The sequence below is a fragment of the Lontra canadensis genome, unplaced genomic scaffold (genome assembly GCF_010015895.1).
Source record: "Lontra canadensis isolate GAN:19392208 unplaced genomic scaffold, GSC_riverotter_1.0 scaffold16, whole genome shotgun sequence".
NCBI classification, from domain to species: domain Eukaryota; kingdom Metazoa; phylum Chordata; class Mammalia; order Carnivora; family Mustelidae; genus Lontra; species Lontra canadensis.
Genome location: NW_022631010.1, coordinates 2,238,488 through 2,254,728, shown reverse-complemented (window position 1 = coordinate 2,254,728; position 16,241 = coordinate 2,238,488). Strand labels below are relative to the sequence as shown.

General features: G+C 49.3%; 1 protein-coding gene across 1 annotated transcript in view; it reads right to left on the bottom strand.

The window, feature by feature from the left end:
• The window catches only part of SNTA1 (syntrophin alpha 1), a 29,501-nt gene extending 18,843 nt beyond the window's left edge, over positions 1–10,658 (bottom strand). Inside the window, exons 1-2 of the mRNA XM_032858881.1 lie at positions 10,227–10,658; positions 6,747–6,932 (exon numbers count right to left, since the gene is read on the bottom strand). Of these exons, the coding sequence (XP_032714772.1) occupies positions 6,747–6,932; positions 10,227–10,536 (496 nt within the window). The 5' untranslated portion in view covers positions 10,537–10,658. The remainder of the gene's footprint in view (positions 1–6,746; positions 6,933–10,226) is intronic.
• Between the last annotated feature and the right edge of the window lie 5,583 nt (positions 10,659–16,241).

Sequence of the window (16,241 nt, the reverse complement as noted above, 5' to 3'; positions counted from 1 at the left end):
TGACAAGGTTCAGGTAAAGTACCTGAAGGGTCAGAGATGTACCCCAGGGACAGATCCCTAGTGACCAGGAGCTAATTTGTGGACTGGGCTCAGTGCCAGGTGCAGGGCTCTGAGACTAACTGCACATGAGTCTTGCCCTGAAAGACCTTCAGGTTCACTGAAGGAAATAACACTGAGGGCTTGCTGGGGACATAAAGATGAGAGAGGCTGACATTCACTGAACACTTACGTGTGAAAGACATTGTGCTCTGCACTTCAAATGCATGGTCCCACCCTTAAAAAGAGCAAATAGGGCGCCTGGGTGGCTCAGTGGGTTAAGCCGCTGCCTTCAGCTCAGGTCATGATCTCAGGGTCCTGGGATCGAGTCCTGCATCGGGCTCTCTGCTCAGCAGGGAGCCTGCTTCCCTCTCTCTCTCTGCCTGCTTCTCTGTCTCCTTGTGATCTCTCTCTGTCAAATAAATAAATAAAATCTTTAAAAAAAAAAAAGCAAATAAACTAAATAATCGAAAGCCTACTAGGAGCACTGGCCTTGGTGTGTTTTAGTTTTTAATCTTGCAAATAACCATGCAAGGTAGGTATTTCCCAAGGCTGAAGCAACAGTGGCCTCAGCAACCAGACAGACCTCAGTTTGAATTCAGTCGATTTACTTGTCGTATGACCCGGAGGAAGTTATTTATGCTCAGCAAACCTCAGCAACCTTGTCTGTAAAATGGGGATTACAGCAATGCTATCATTCTATGCTGCTTTTTTTTTTTTAAGATTTATTTATTTTAGAGAGAGAGAGGGAGAGAGCAGTGGGAGAGGAAAAGAGAGAATCCACAAGCACACTGTGCTGAGTGCAGAGCCTGACACAGGGCTCGATCCCAGGACCCTGAGATCATGACCTGAGCCAAAATGAAGAGATGGACACTCTACTGACTGAGGTACTCAGGTGCCCCACACCATACTGCCTTTTATCATGAATATTTATGGACATGCTACTCTATGAGTGTTGTCTTTTAAAAGTTTGATCATGGGGTGCCCGGGTGGCTTGGATGGTTGGGCATCTGCCTTTGGCTTAGGTCGTGATCCCAGGGTCCTGGGATCGAGCCCCACATCGGGCTCCCGGCTGGCTCAGCGGGGAGCCTGCTTCTCCCTCTCCCTCTGCCCCTCTCCCTGCTTGTGTGCTCTCTCTGTCTCTCTCTCTCTCAAATGAATAAATGAAATCTTTAAAAAAAAAGTTTGATCTTTATGTGGGAGGTACCTTCTCTATTTTGTATAAAGTACTGAAACTGACTTTAATTTTTATTATCCTTTATTATTATTATTATTATTTAAAGATTTTTGTTTTTAACTAATTCTTCACCCAATGTGGGGCTCAAACTCACAACCCCAAGATCAAGAGTAACATGCACAGGGCACCTGGTGGCTCAGTCAGTTAAGTGTCAGACTCTTGGTTTGGGCTCAGGTCATGATCTCAGGGTTGTGAGATTAAGCCCCACCACAGGCTCTGGGCTCAGAGTGGAGTCTGCTTAAGACTTTTCCCTCTCTTTCTGCCCCTCCCCCTGCTCACACCCCTCCTCTCTCTCTCTCTCTCAAATAAAAAAATAATTTTTTAAAAGATTTTATTTATTTATTTGACAGAGAGATAGCAAGAGAAGGAACACAAGCAGGGAAAGTGGGAGAGGGAGAAGCAAGACTCCCACGGAGCAGGGAGCCCGACGTGGGGCTCCATCCCAGGACTCTGGGATCATGACCTGAACTGAAGGCAGGTGCCCAACGACTGAGCCACCCAGGTGCCTCAATAAATCTTTGAAAAAAAAAAAAAGAGTGATGGGGCGCCTAGGTGGCTCAGTCAGCTAGGTGCCTGCCTTTGGCTCAGGTCATGATCCTGCGGTCCTGGGATAGAGCCCCAGTTAGGGCTCCCTGAGGAGCCTGCCTCTCCCTCTCCCTCTGCCTCTCTCCCCTGCTTGTACTCGTGTGCTTTCTCTCCTTCTTATATAAATAAAAGCTTTAAAGAAAGAAAAGAAAAAAAGAGTGACATGCTCTACCAACAGAGCCAACCAGGTGCCTCTGTCCTTTAGTATTATTTTTTAATGCATCACAGGCTCTCTGTTGTCCCTGTCTTGCCAGCCACAATGGGGGTGGAGCGGGTGGAGGGGGTGGACAGCATTTGGCTGTCTCTTGATTTTCCCCCAGGCCTGGTCTCCAAGGGCCTAGGCTGGCCCTGGCTCCAGGTCTGTGTACACAATGGGCCTCTCTAAGCAGCAGACAGAGGCGTGTTGGCTGCCAGCTTGGGCCCAGACTCTGATCACAAACACATCCCTGTGGCTGAGAACAAGCTGAAAACATTTGTGCAAACCCCTGACCTAGCAGAGGAAAGGGCCTAGAAGGCAGGCCAGGGTTAATGAGGCCCAGCTGAACCCCTGACTTAGGCCAGGGAAGTAGGCTGCCACCCAGAGTTAGCTAGTGACATCTGCCCTTCTAGGATGCTCTCAGGGAGCTCTGTACCCACTGAGCCCCAGGCCTCAGGAAAGATGTCCAGTTGCCCTGCCAGGTTCATATCCACAGGACAGGCCATCTTTCCATGCCCCCTGGATGTGGCCTCAGGAGTGGGATGGGGGTGGGGAATTTTGAACAATGTGGCTAGTAATTGGGCTCCAAGGAGGAACCGAGGCCCAGAGAGTGTCAGGAGTCCTGAGTCCAGACGGATGAAGCTGCCAGTTCCTTACCATCCCCACAAGCTCCCCCATATCTCAAGGACCAACCACATCCCAACATCCCAGCTCCCTCAAATCCTCTGGGCTCCCAGGTCACTTCGGCAATTCAAAGACTCTTGATCCTAAGGCCTGTCCCTGGCTGAACTGGGTGGAATTATCCTTCCACAAGGCTGCTGGGCTAGGAAAGTAGCTTGAAAGAGACTTCAACTAAGAAAAGGCTGGAAAAAACTAACAAGAAGGTCACACGTCAGACTCCTCCTATCCAAGCCTGCTTAGGACAAACCACCGCCATCCCCTTCCTGTCCATGGTCCCAGCTTCCTCACTGCCATTCTGCATCTATTTCTGCTTCCTTCAAACCACGCTGATGCTGCTAAAACCAGATATGCCCATGTGCTGCACCCCCTCTAATGGTTCTCTGTTTTCCTCCAGGGGAAGTCTAAATGCCTTTAGCCTGGCATTCAAGGCCCTGAAGGCTCTCAGTCTGGACAGCCTCCTCTTTCTCCACTCCCTCACACCCTTGACTCAGATATATCTAACTAGTTCGCAGGCAGTTCCCCAGCTAAGTCAAGTCATTTCACCCCCTTGAGGTCTTGCTCACAGAGCTCCCCCGCCTGGAATGCCCTTCCCCCACCCCATACCCACCTCTGCTTGTTGTTCATAAAGTGCCAGCATCCCCGCCTCCAGGAAGCCCTTCCTGACTATCCAGAGAGAAGTAACCGCTGCCTCCTCTCATCCCTGGACAGATGCCACTTCAGCACCTATGACACATCTGTAATCTGGTAGTTTCACTCAGCTGTTCCCCCTAACCCCCGCCACTAGACTGAGATTCCCCTCAAAACCACTGAGCAGAGCATTATAAAGGAGGAGGAAAAAGAAAGCAGAGAGCACTCGCATCCAAAAGGGAGGAATAATATGGGAAGATTATAAACAAATTTATTTTGCCAAATTTTTAGTTGTCAAATTTATAATAAAGGGCAGTGGGTTAAGCCTCTGCCTTCAGCTCGGGTCATGATCTCAGGGTCCTGGAATCGAGTCCCACATCGGGCTCTCTGCTCGGCAGAGAGCCTGCTTCCTCCTCTCTGCCTGCCACTCTGCCTACTTGTGATCTCTCTCTGTCAAATAAATAAATAAAATATTTTTAAAAATTTATAATAAAATAAATTTGTTAACTTAGATGAAATGGACAAATTATTTAAAAAGACATAAACCAGGGGCGCCTGGGTGGCTCAGTGGGTTAAAGCTTCTGCTTTCAGCTCAGGTCATGATCCCAGGGTCCTGGGATCAAGCCCCGCATCAGGCTCTCTGCTCACTGGGGAGTCTGCTTCCCTTCCTCTTTCTCTGCCTGCCTCTCTGCCTACTTGTGATCTCTGTCTATCAAATAAATAAATAAAATCTTAAAAAAAAAAAAAACTTTCTATAGAGGCGTCTGCAATGGCTCAGTGGGTTAAGCCTCTGCCTTCAGCTCAGGTCATGATCTCCGGGTCCTGGGATCAAGCCCCACATCAAGCCCCACATTGGGCTCTCTGCTCAGCAGGAAGCCTGCTTCCCCTGTCTCTCTGCCTGCCTACCTGTGATCTCTCTCTCTCTCTGTCAAATAAATAAATAAATCTTAAAAAAAAAACAAAAAAACAAAAAAAAAACTTTCTATAAAGATGGCTTCCTTGGAGAATGCTACCAAACATTCCAGAAGGAAATAATACCAATTCTAAATAAATGTGACGGGAGGAGGGTAAGTTACTAATGTTTATTGAGTGCCTACCGTTTGCCACAACCTATTTTGGGCAAGAGATAGGCCAGGCTCCAGCCAGAGACCGGGGGCAAGATATGCCAAGGAAAGATCTCACCCTGGGAAAAGTCTCAGAAAATGTAACGGCTACAGACCCTCAATCCTAGAGCGGTACACACGTTACTTCTGTTCCCTACTGTACCCATGATAGACATGGCTAATCACTTCCAGCTCCTTTCTGCTGAGCCCAGACAAGACTTCCCAATCCTTCCAGGTACATGCCTCCCAGTATCCACCAGGAAAGATGACACTGAAAATGAAAGCGATTGATCATCTCTCATCTAGTCTAATCCCAACTGCTAGGGAAGCTGAGGGCCAGAGAAGGCAAGGGTCTTACCCAAGGCCAGAGACTGATCACAGAGCAGACATAGTTTAGAAACTGATTTTTAAATAGTTTGTGTGAACGAGACAGTGTTTACATTTTATCTCCTCCAAAAAATGATGAGCTCCTTCAGGAGAGGGCCTGGGTCGGATTTAGCTTCTGCACACCAGGTACATAGCAGGTGTCTATAAGTGTTTCTTGGCTTAGTAAGGAAGGAATGGAGTACCAGAATGATACCGAAGGCTTGGGTATTAGCTCCTGAAGCCAAGAGTTGCCTTAAGCTTCCAACACTCAAAGATGCTATCTTTTCAGAAAGACCCACGCTGAGAACTCAGATAGAGAGACATTCTCCATCTGAAGATGAGAGGGGGAGGAGAACCTCCGTGTGGATTAGGAATGTGTCTACAGTAGAAATCTTACCACCTCCAGATTACACTTTCAAACAACAGAAACTAAGAGATCTTCTCAAGTCAACCCAAATATGACATTTTGATGAGTTTCAGCTGCATTACTGGCTATAAATACCAAAGTAATGAGGCATAGGGTAGGGAGAGTCTCTTTTATCTCTATCATTTATCAGTGATCTTGTTATTTAACTTTGCTGTTAAAATATGACTGTTACACTTAAGCTTCAAGGACCAAGACCACAGAGTTGACTTTTTTTTTTTAAGTGTATACTTAAGGGCGCCTGGGTGGCTCAGTTGGTTGAGCAGCTGCCTTCGGCTGGGGTCATGATCCTGGAGTTCTGGATGGAGTCCCGCATCAGGGTCTCTCCTCAGCGGGGAGTCTGCGTCTCCCTCTGACCCTCCCCATCTCATGCTCACTCTCTCATTCTCTCTCTCTCAAATAAATGAATAAATAAAATCTTAAAAAAAATAGAGATCTACCCACTTAGAAAAAAAAAGTGTATATTTTAAAAATGCACAGTGGCACTTAAAGACATACACTGAAAATGTAAAAATAAAACAAAATGAGAGAGAACCAAGGTCAGGGCCACGAGCATGCCAAAGATCCCCCAGAGCCTGTTTGTTTCTGTGGCCTCTTAGAGACCTGTTTGGGGACACAAAGGCAATCTATGAGGATCCAGGCCTGGGGCTCAGCTCAGCAGCTTTGCTGGCCATGGCATTCTCCATCAGCCCCCGCCATCTCCCTGTGCCTGTTCTGGGCCAAGAGCCAAACACACATTCCTCAGGCCCCCACAGCTTCCGGAATTGACAGAGGGGAGTTTGAAGAAAGGGCTGAGCAAAGCAGAAACCTCCTGAGAGAGATGGCAAAAGGCAGATATGGGACAGCCACAGCAAGAGGTTTATCACAACCAATAGGGAAACCGAGGCTCAGAGAACACAATCTCATCCAAGACCACACAGTGCGAGGATAGCAGAGGAGAACCACCAACGTCCTCCCTCCAAGACTCTTCTCTGATCCTTGCTGGAAGGATCTGATGTTCCGTAAGATAAAGGCCAAGTCTTCTCCCAAGGGAGCATGGGTCCCAGGGTTTCAGGGTCCCTGAAGCTGGAAGCTCTCCAGTTTCCTCAAGAGAGAATATTAGCTGCCCCTTCCCCAGTCCCTCCCTGCCCCTCTCTTTCCCTGATTCACTCACTGGGTGGCAGATCCTGCCAGGTCCGTTTTGCTCTGATCACACAACCCAGCAAGACAGAAGTTACCTCCCTGTTCTACAGATGAGGAACCCAAAGCTCCGGGAAATAGAATGACTTGCCCAAGTCTACAGAGCTAGGGAATGAAAGAGAGGAAAGGAAAACTAGGTCTGTTTGGCTCTGTGTCAGCTTTCCCACCACCACCCCAATTCTGTGTCAAGGCAGGTCCCCAAGTTCTGTTTCCACCCAGCCCACCTCCCAGCCCCCACTGCTGGGTGGGGGCCACTTGAAGCCTGGGGGAAGCAGAGGAAAGAATAACACCCTTGGGGTCCCCAGTGCTTACCCTCCAGCACCACCTCTTTGCCTGTCTTCTTCAGGACCTGTACCGCCTCATCGTGGGTAGCAGAGGAGAGGTCTTCCCCATTCACAGACAAGATGGCATCCCCCACGAAGAGGGCCTCGGTCTGGTCAGCTGCCAGGCCCTTGAAGATCTTGGAAATGAGAATAGGCATCTTGTTCTCCCGGCCCCCTGCACAGGCACAGAAAGAGGAAGAAACTGAGGCAGACACTCCAATGCTTGAGAGTACATGAAGGCAAAATTATTTCTGAAGGCCTACCTCGGTGCCCAGCCCAGTGCCAGGAGAGCAGGGATGAGAGAGGAAAGAGGATCTCAGAAATGAGTCTTAGGAGTCTGGAACACTAATAAGTGTTCTAAATTCATAATGGAGTTTGGTCACTGGATCTTTGGCTAAACGCTTTGGGTGTTCGTCCATATTTGAGCAACTTACAAGTGCTTCAGTCACTTTTTCTTAAATATTTTTTATTTTAGGCAACTTTCCCACAATGGGGGAACCCACTGATCCCTTTATCCTGGAGTAAAGATAGAAGTCCGTTATTGCAATGCCCCCCACCCAAGGATCTCTTCAGCAATTGGAAAGCTTTACAATCCAGAACCCAGCTGAAAATCAAGGCCTGAAAGTCTAGATTTCAAAAGCCTATCCAAATTGCATCTCTGATACAAAAAAAAGCTAGTAGATCTTACTGAATCACTTTATTGCTAAGTGCTAAGCTCTTGAATATCCTTTTAAAATAGGAAATAAACATAATAATTCGCATTAGTTTCATACACTAAGTGCCAAGCACCATGCTAAATGCTCTCAATGTTGTCTCACTGTATCTTCACAACATCCCAATCATACATGCATGCTCAGTCTCCTCTCAGGAAAAATGAAGTGCGGAGAGAAGCCCCTTGCCCAAGGTCATTCAGCTAACTTGTGGCAGGAAAGCAGCATTTGAACCTAGGTCTCCCGGCTCCAGAACCAACACTCCTAACCCTATGCTTGACTGTAACTAAGGCTCTCAGATACCACATTACTGGTCGAACCCAGATTACTGAAGATGAGGAACTACTGGTCCATAAAGAGGAGGTCATTATTTCAAGGTCACACAACAAACTGGTGGCAAAGGTCAGACTGGAACACCTCCCCCGGCCCCCACACAGGCCCAACAGTTTGCTCACCGCACCACACAGGATTTGAAGCCTAGAAAGGAATGGTTACTTTCTCTCTCTCTCTCTCTTTTTTTTTTTTTTTAAGATTTTATTTATTTATTTGACAGAGATCACAGGTAGGCAGAGAGGCAGGCAGAGAGAGAGAGAGGGAGAAGCAGGCTCCCTGATGAGCAGAAAGCCCGATGCGGGGCTCGATCCCAGGACCTGAGATTGCGACCTGAGCCGAAGGCTTAACCCACTGAGCCACCCAGGCGCCCCTCTCTCTCTTTTTTTTAAGATTTTATTTACTTATTTGAACAGAGCAAGAGAGGGAGAGAGAGCATAAGCAGGGGGAGGGGCAGAGAGAGAGAGAGAGGGAGTAGCAGGGTCTCCACTGAGCAGGGAGCCTGATGCAGGGCTCCATCCCTGGAACCTGAGATCATGACCTCTGCAGAAGGCAGACACTTAACCCACTGAGCCACCCAGGTGCCCCAGAGAATGGGTTTCTATTTATATCTGCTCTCTCCCATCAGAAACTAGGGACTTCAGTTCAGTTTGAAGCTATGATCATTCCAGGCTGCCTCAGCTGGGCTGGACCCTCAGAGGGCAGTCACCATGGAAACAAGAGCCCAGGCTTTATCCATGAAGAACAGAATCGAGCTGGAACTTCCCCGACCCCTCCTAAAAGTACCTTCACTCCCAACTGGCAGTATGGAGCTAAGGAGTAACTTTATGCGACCTTGGAAAGTCCGTCTCCTCTCCAAGTCTCAGCTTGTCCATCTGTAAAATGGAACTCTATATTAACTCTAAGTTCCTTTCTGCTTTAACACATTGAGTGTATAATTTCTGGATTGATCTGCTGCCCTCTCCCATTCTGGAGTTTAGGGGCGAGACTGGTGTCCATTCTCTGTCTTCCCCCTTTCTCCCTTTTCAATTCCTTTGGTCGGCTATCTGGGAATGTGCCCTTCCATGGGGAAGAACCAAATCTGTGGCTACTCTCTTAAGGCCTGATAATCGAGGTTGAAATCTCAGCACTGTCATTCACTGTTTGAGCCTGGGAAAATGGTTTTATTTTTCTGAGTTTCGGTTTCTCCACCTGCAAAATGGACATTATGCTCCCCACGTTTTACCACTTGTTGCCTGGATGAAATGGATCATAAGCCTAGAGCACCAGACACAGCATTTAGCACACAGTGGTGGCTCGGTCCTCACCATCCCTACCCTCTCACCCAGGCCAAAGGGTCTGGAGACACCAATGAATAGATGCAGCACTGGGGAGCGAGAAGAGTGCATATCCAAGGTGATACCAGAGCTGACGCCCTTTCCCAAGGCAGACAGCACCCCGAGAAGCAGATGGGTAGGCATGGTGAACCCAGCTGCTCGGAGTATACTGGGATTTTAAGCACTATGGTTAGTTGCTTTGGGAGTCTCTCCTGGCCTCCTTTTTTCCTCTCATCTAACAGCAACAATTAACCAAGCACCTACTGTGTGTTTGCAGGGTGAGTACTTCAGACTCCAGTTCTCACAGAAACCTTACAACTCTATCATTAGCCTCAACATACAGTGAGGAAACTCGAGTCCAGAGACGGGAAGTGATTTGTCTAAGTTCACACAGATCCAGGACTCAAACACAATCCCGGGGCTTCCTAAAGAAATCGCTCAGTATTGGGGTCTGAGATTTCTCAGAGAGGAGTAACAACTCTATGTGCACTCCTCTCAATTATGTGCAAGGTGATGATGGCCAGATCAGGAAATTCAAGCCCAGGACCCTTCACCTAAGTGCACAGGGTCCTGGGTCCTCAGTACACAGGGTCCTGGGTCCTCAGATTTCTAGGTCCTTCCTGGACCTCTGTCTGTGAACCCAGCTTGTGCCTCTACCAAGTCTCCAAACCTGGGCTCCCAACTCCAGGCCTTACCCCTCCCCTCCACCTTGGTTGTGTCTCAGGGACTTCCTCCTTCCTGCCCAGTAGCTTCCCAGGCCTCAATCCCCCTTCTCCATCCTTTGCTCTCCTACCGTCCCTCTTGTCCTTGATGTCCAGGCAACTCTGACATCTCAATGCCTTCTCACAGAACTCCCCACCCACCTGTCCTTGGTGCGCCCCCACCCGCTCCACCTGTGCCTTCGGACTTAGGCCTCCGTCTCCCGAAACCCCTCCGACCTTGGTGCTCCCGGTGTCCTCGGTCCCTCTGTCCACTCAGACACCCTCCCTGACCCCTAGACAGAAGTCTTCCAACTCCGCGTCCTCCGTAGGCTGCCAGGCTCCACGACCCCGGCGCCCTCGGCGGCCCCACAGACACCGCAACCCCCATGCCCTCGGTGCCCCCCGCGCCCACCTTTGATGCTGATGCCCAGCCCGCCGGCGTCGGCCTTGCGCACCGTCACGCGGCGCCGCTGGAGCAGCAGAGCCTCGGGCAGCTGCGGGGGCGCAGCGCCAGGCTCGGCGGCGCCGTTGAGCTGCGCGGGCTCCGGCTCCCGCGGGGCGCCAGGCTCCGGGACGATCTCGCCGTCGGCGGGGCTCACGGTCAGAGCGTCCTCCGCCAGACTGAGCAGCACCCGCTGCCACCGCTCGCCGCCAGCCCCCGAACCAGCCCCGGCGCGGAGTTCCAGCAGCCCGGTGCGCGGGGAGCGTCTGCCTGACGCCATCTTCGCCTCCGAGCCCCCGGGCCGCCGCGCTCGCCCTGCCCCGCAGTGCCCGGCCGGCTCCGACCAAGCGCCCAGGGCAGAGGGCAGCGGGGGCCCGACTGGGCCAGCCGCTACACTAACCCGGGCAGCTGGGGGTGGAGCTTCGGGGGCGGGGCTGTCCAGGGGGTGTGGCTACGGAGAGGGGCGGGGTCGCAGGCAAACTGTGGAAGCGACGCCGCGGTGCCCAGGACCTGAAGGATGCAGCGTGAGAATACTTAGGGGTTGCGGGCGTTGTGGGTAGGAGGTAGGGGTCAAGAGATAAGGAGAGAGGCGGGTAAGTGAGGAGCTGGGCGGGGCCATAAAGGGGCGGGGCTTCGCATCGGAAGCAGGTTCCTGCGACAGAGACTCCGAGCTCCCAAGGCCGTCGAGGGTAGGGACCGTAGCTCACAGGCGTAGGAGCCCAGGAGAAAGAGAATCATGGATCCTGGTGCAAGGCTTTGGGCGTCGGGGCAGAGATCTGTATGGCGGAGAGCTGCCCTCCAGGGACAGGACTTGTGTAGATACCGAGCCCCCAGGGACTTCGCAGGCGGGGTTTGGAAGGAGCTGGTTTCCCAAGGTGGGGCCTAGCCTTGGGTCCGTGGGCGTGGCTTATCTGGGGGCGTGGTTTCCAAAGCGGACAGGTCCCGCCCACCAAGATGAGCACGCTACCAGCTGTTAAGGGCTTGGGGGCGGGTGGACACGGTCCTCACCTCGAAATTGGATGGGAGTTTAAGCAGTTAACCACCTGTTCTGTTAACAGTCGAACAGAGAAAAGCCTGAAGTCCCATATTCTCAGGGAGACCTGGCTGAAGGAGAGCCCAGAGCTCCTGTGTAAGGAAAGAGAACTGGAAGGTGGGGCTCTGGGTCTGGGTGTCACTCTGTTACCCCCTTGTCGACCTTGATCCCATCACTTCACTTCTCTCGGCTTCAATTTCCTTATCTATGAAATAGGGATGGCAAGAATCGCTACCTCACAGGGTTTGTGTCAGGATTAAATGGTGAAAATACATTTTATGAGACTGACTTATGCTGCCTACTGCGCTAAGAGGGCGGCTTGTGAAAATGCATTTCAAACTGTGACCCCTGTGCAATCAATATGTTGCTTTTATTTATTTTTTAAAAAATTTTTATTTATTTATTTGACAGAGAGTGTGCACCAGCAGGGGGAGGAGTGGAGGGAGAGGGAGAAGCAAACTCCAGGCTGGGGCTCCATCCCAGGACCCCTGGAACACGACCTGAGCCACCCAGGCACCCCTAGTCGCTTTTATTTATTGAATGCTTACTATTGGCCAGGACTAGATCTGAGGATGTCCCCGTTTTATCTTTTAGCCTCGTGGAGTAGCTGCAGTTCACAACACTCCCATTATACAGTAGGGAAAACTTGGATTTAGAAGGTCGAATTGACCCATCACACATTTGTGAGTAGGACAGAGTGTGGACTCAAAACGAGTCTTGTTTGACCCCAGTGCCTAGGCATTGAACCACTGCCAGACGGCTGCCAAATACAAAATGAGGTGGGATCATTACCAGAAAATTCCCACCAAATTGCACACTTCGCCCAGCCTTCATATTTGCCCCTCCTCTCTGGATCCCACTCCTAGCAGGGATGTGTTAGGCAATAAATAGTTAGGACCACATCCCTATGTAGACTCCCTCCACCCTCAGGTAGAACAAGGGGAAAAGGAAACTCATAGGAAAGCAGGTACATATACCAATTGTCCACAGCAAACTTAAGTTTGCAAATAACTAGAGACCAGCCCAACTGTCCAACTGCAAGGGAATGACTCCACTCTATACCAGGGAAAATCCACTGAGGCCACATACAGAATACGTATGTATTACATACACATGTACATATGATACACAGATGCCATTTATTCAGCTTGCTATATGTTGGCACATGAGCTGGCTGATTTACAGACATTGTCATTTAAACCTCACACACCCTGCACAGCCTATTATCCCCATTTTACAGATGGGGAAATTGAGACAGCACTAGTAAGAACCAACTTCTAACCTGGCTCTGTCTGGTTTCCAAGCCCATTCACTCCTACTCCTCCTTTCTGCAGCCCACCTAGCAGCAAAGGATGAGTTTGTAATTAATTCAGTCAGTAATACGTATTGAATATCCCCTCTATGCCAGACACAGTGCTAGGTAGCACTAGGTTACAACAAGATAGTTGTAAACAAATAATTGTAAACAAGATGGATGGGAGCTTACCTCACAGGACACACAGCCCACTGAGAGGCAGGATCCCCATGGTGGTTAAGAAGATGGGTTTTGTATCCTGATTTTTTGTGTTCAAATGCTCACTGTGCCCTTTCTTCCCACTGCCCCATCTTTACTGAGATGTAACTGACACATTACACTATGCCATTTTCTATCTCTGTGGTTCTGGATGACTTATTTAACACCCTAAGCTTTCCATTTCACAATCAATAAAATGAGAATATTGAAATTACCATCCCTGGGATTATTATAAGAAATAAATAAAATAATGCTGGTAAACTGCTTGGCACAATTCCTGTACATAGTAAGCACTGAAAAAAAATCCGAGTTATAATTATCTTGAAAAACAGGCATCAGTCAAATAGCTTTAATTTAGAGTGATAAGTATCAAAACAGAAAAGACACAACTAAAACACAAATACACAAACGGGGTCTGACTTGTCTATATATGATATTCAGTAAGTAAGAGAGAAAGAGACAGAAAGTGAGAGAGGAAGGAGGAGGGGAAGAAGAAATATAGCATTATGCATTGATTTTTTTTAAGGTGGTTTTTTGTTTGTTTGTTTGTTTGTTTGTTTAGCAATCTCTACACCCAATGCAGGGCTTGAACTCATAACCCTGAGATCAAGAGTCACATGCTCTTCTGACTGAACCAGCCAGGTGTCCCTATGCATTGATATTTTAAAAGTATGAGTTTTGGGACACCTGGGTGGCTCAGTTGTTAAGCATCTGCCTTCAGCTAAGGTCATGATCCCAGGACCCTGGGATTGAGCCCCACATCTGGCTCCCTGCTCTGCTAGGAAGCCTGCTTGTCTCTCTCGCTCTCCACCTGCTTGTTTTCCCTCTCTCGCTGTCTCTCTATCAAATAAATAAATAAAATCTTGGGACGCCTGGGTGGCTCAGTTGGTTGGACGACTGCCTTCGGCTCAGGTCATGACCCCGGAGTCCCGGGATCGAGTCCCGCATCGGGCTCCCAGCTCCACGGGGAGTCTGCTTCTCTCTCTGACCTTCTCCTCGCTCATGCTCTCTCTCACTGTGTCTCTCTCAAATAAATAAATAAAATATTTAAAAAATAAATAAATAAATAAATAAATAAATAAAATCTTTATTAAAAAAAAAAAGTGGGGCGCCTGGGTGGCTCAGTGGGTTAAAGCCTCTGCCTTCAGCTCAGGTCATGATCCCAGGTCCTGGGATCGAGCCCCGCATCAGGCTCTCTGCTCAGCAGAGAGTCTGCTTCCTCCTATCTCTCTCTGCCTGCTTCTCTGCCTACTTGTGATCTCTGTCTGTCAAATAAATAAATAAAATCTTAAAAAAAAAAAAAAAGTGGGCCGCCTGGGTGGCTCAGTGGGTTAAAGCCTCTGCTTTCGGCTCAGGTCATGATCCCAGGGTCCTGGGATCGAGCCCCACATCGGGCTCTCTGCTCAGTGGAGAGCCTGCTTCCTCCTCTCTCTCTGCCTGCTTCTCTGCCTACTTGTGATCTCTGTCTGTCAAATAAATAAATAAAATCTTTAAAAAAAAAAAGATGGTAGAGCAAACCTGAGAAAAGTAACGGTAAGCACTTGTGATAAATGAGAATTACATTCTGTTTGGCTTTTGCAAGCTTCATTCTAAAGGTAAAGAGGGAGGGCAGGAGGGATCAAGCAAGAGGCGAGAAACGAGGGGAGGGCAAGAGATCAGACTCCTTTCCCAGGACCAAAGCCTGGAGCCAGATCCTTAAAAGTCCCCCCACGTATTGCCCTGCTTAAAAAAGACTTAATGAGCCTAGACAAAGTTGATGAGAAAGAGCCCTGATACAGAATTCCTCCCCTGGGGGACTGTTTTCTATGGTTATAATGGGAAGGCAGGAAGAAGAGAGGAGATGTGTGTGGAATAAGAGGAGGCTAGCAGAGAAGGGCAAAGGAGGTACAGCGAGAAAAGAAGAGTGATGTGTGCATATGTGTATGTACATGCGTATGTGTGCATATATATGAGTATGTGTGTGTATTTTATGTGTGTGTTGGTGATCACACAGTATGGGCAATGCCCATCAGCTGTGCCCATCAGCCCACCCCCAGGACCCCAGTAGCTGATGGAACACCCTACCCCTCCACTGTGGTCAGCTGATGCTTCTCTGCTGTAGCTCAGGAATTGGCCTTCCAGACACACACACACACACACACACACACGCACGCACACGCCTGGCTCCCCACCAAACCCCACAGCACAGCTCCCAGAGGAAACCAGTTCAGTCCCAAGGAATGAGAGGGGAAAGGGCAAAGGGAAGAGGAAAGGGAGCCGCCCAGCTAACTATTCTCAAATTCCCACTGCAAGCCCTGCAGGCTCAACCCCTTGGACCTAGAGTCTGGTGCCTTAGTCAAAGGGGGAGCCCTCTATGCATGGGCTCCAAGGCAGGAAGCAGAAATTCCTACATCCCTGGCCTCCCAGCCCCAATGATGGCAGCCATAATGTGAGTTTACATGCTCCACTGCTTAACATAACTGCTTTCCAGAGGTCATCTCATTTACTCTTCAAGACAACCTAGGAAGTAGGTCCTGTTATTATCCCCATTAGACAGATGAGGAAACTGAGGCTCAGGGACGTGAAGTGATAAGTCCAGTCAGTATGGCACCAGGACTCACTGGGACATCATACTGCACTCCAGGAGAGGTTTGGAGCTTACTGGAGGTTTTCAAATTTTTTTTTAAAGATTTATTTATTTATGTGACAGGGAGAGAGAAAGAGAGAGAGAGCGCACAACCAGGGGGAGTGACAGGCAGAGGGAGAAGCAGGCTCCCCGCTGAACAAGGAGCCTGTTGTGGGGCTCGATCCCAGGACACTGGGATCATGATCTGAGCCAAAGGCAGACACTTAACTGACTGAGCCACCCAGGAGCCCCTGGATCTTATTGGAGGTTGACAGGCTTCCAAAGCCTAAGAGTCCATGGTGCCCTATGGGATTAGAAACCAAACCAAGTACTTCCCTTATACGGCACCTTTCAATCTGCAGTGCAGCCTGATAAGGCAGGCTTTATCATCTCCATTTTGTGGATGAAGAAAACAAGGCTTAGAGAGGGAAAGGAATTTGTCCAAAGTCATACAGCTAATAAATGGCAGAGCCTGAATATGAACCAAGTTATTTCTGATTACAGCGCTTTGCCTACCCTAGGATCCTAGTCAAGGTCAGATTCACAGCATGTAAGCATGTGGAACTTGAAGGAATGTTAGTATCCTAAAGTCTTGGTGGTTAGAAGATGAACCCATTAAACATCACCAACTCCAAATCCCCACCCAACTCCAAGCAAGAAGCCCCTCTGTAGCATCCCTGAGAGTTCCTCCTCCAGCCTAAGCTTGGATGCCTCCAGTAACGGGGCTCTCACCTCTCCACAAGGCAGCCCATTCCATGTAAGAGGCCACTCCCCACCTAAGCCAAGGTGGGGAGAGGGAAGTCACACTCACACTTCTTTTTTTTTTTTAATTTT